Source organism: Arachis ipaensis, chromosome B10 (genome assembly GCF_000816755.2).
Source record: "Arachis ipaensis cultivar K30076 chromosome B10, Araip1.1, whole genome shotgun sequence".
In the NCBI taxonomy this organism is placed as follows: domain Eukaryota; kingdom Viridiplantae; phylum Streptophyta; class Magnoliopsida; order Fabales; family Fabaceae; genus Arachis; species Arachis ipaensis.
In genome coordinates this window covers 35,850,425-35,852,112 of record NC_029794.2, presented here as the reverse complement: position 1 = coordinate 35,852,112, position 1,688 = coordinate 35,850,425, and the positions used below count along the sequence as shown (strand labels likewise).

At 26.6% G+C, this 1,688-nt stretch overlaps 1 protein-coding gene across 1 annotated transcript in view; it reads left to right on the top strand.

Annotated features, from left to right (window-relative positions):
- Window positions 1-1,688, top strand: part of LOC107620527 (methylesterase 8-like) — a 3,991-nt gene extending 2,303 nt beyond the window's left edge. Inside the window, exon 2 of the mRNA XM_016322673.2 lies at window positions 1,313-1,688. Coding sequence (XP_016178159.1) covers window positions 1,313-1,597 — 285 coding nt within the window. The 3' untranslated portion in view covers window positions 1,598-1,688. The remainder of the gene's footprint in view (window positions 1-1,312) is intronic.

Here is a 1,688-nt window from a genome sequence, read left to right as displayed (position 1 = left end):
ATCAATGCAGTCCAAAACAGGTTACTTGCGAAACTTTAAATTCTCTCATTATTTGTTAGATATATAATTATTTATTTATTATTTTTTATTATTAATATTATAAATATAATTTTTTATGTATTTTTTTTATTAATTTAAATTTTTAAAATAAATAATTTTATAATATGATATCAAAGTATTTCTAATCCAATGTTATTTTGTTTCCAACATCTGATATAACGCCAATTAAGGTTGGCACAAATGATTATTAAGATTGCAGTACTTAGTTTGTGGCTCCTTATAGCTACTGGTTTTATTTCTCTTGAAGCCATGAAAAATCTAACTTGGTAGGCAACCATTTGTAAGGAAACCATTGACAATTGGTGAATCATGTGGATGACTTTGGATTGGCATATATAGTTTGAAGAAAAATGAGTTCGTCTTGGACAAAAAGGGTTCATTTCATATCTCTTCTATTTGAATACCTGATCTAGGGCATGGATGAGTCTCATGAGTAGCATCGGAGTTGTCCTAGATACTAGATTTTTTTACTATTAGAAAATATATAATAAAAATAGGCATTTAAATAGAAAAATATTATTTGCACTATATAAGAATAAAATTTTTATATAAAAATGTGAGAATGTATTGATATCTATTGGATTAATTTAAATGGTTAAAATCAAATGCATCTAATAATAAATAATATACAAGTATAGTTATTAAATTTATGTATGAATGCATTTATTATTATTACATTTATAGTCAATATTTTTAATTTTTATTAAAATATACTTAATAAATTAAAATAATTATATTTATTTATTAAAATAAAATTAAAATATTTTTGATAATTGAATGTATTTTTTAAAAATTTATACAAATATGAAATAGAACTTTCTAAAGAATAAGGCATTGTGAGTCTTCCAACAAAGATTCTTTTACTTTCTAGAGCTAAAGCTTTAGTTTAAAAAACTACGTACAATATTTAAATTACATTTGTCATTTGTGGTCAAATACGTTAACTTTCAACAAGTAATAATGACGACACTTTTAGAGATATTAAACGCCATAGATGGTGTGTGGTCTTGTTGCTGCGAGAAACGAGATCGTGTTGACGGCGAAGCATAGCATGCATCTTATTATATATATTAATCAAATTAACTAGTAATTAACCTATGAAAAATTTATACATTGTCACCCCAATTTATCCCACAGAATTTTTGATAAATTGTTACCAGCTTATCATTTTTTGAATATGTTTGCTAATCTGCCTTAACTGAATCTAAAATGAAGCGATGATCAACTGCTTTAATTCATTTTTTTATTATAGGATTGGAATCTAGCAATAACGTTGATGAGACCATTTAGATTATTCAGCAACGAAGATGTAACAAAGGTGCTAACTCTATCACATGCAAAATACGGTTCTGTAAGTCGTGTTTATGTTGTGTCCGAGAAAGATGTTTTGATCACTCCAAATCTTCAACGACGGATAATTAAAGACAATCCTCCAAATCGTGTGGTTGAGATTGCTGGATCAGATCACATGGTCATGATGTCCAAACCGAAAGATCTTTACCTGCAACTACAATCCATTGCTGCTAATTATGATTGACTGAATATATAATTATGTTCTATACAAATAATATAATACAATACTCCAATCCTTGCTATACATTACATGAGTCATGTAACAAATAAATGAA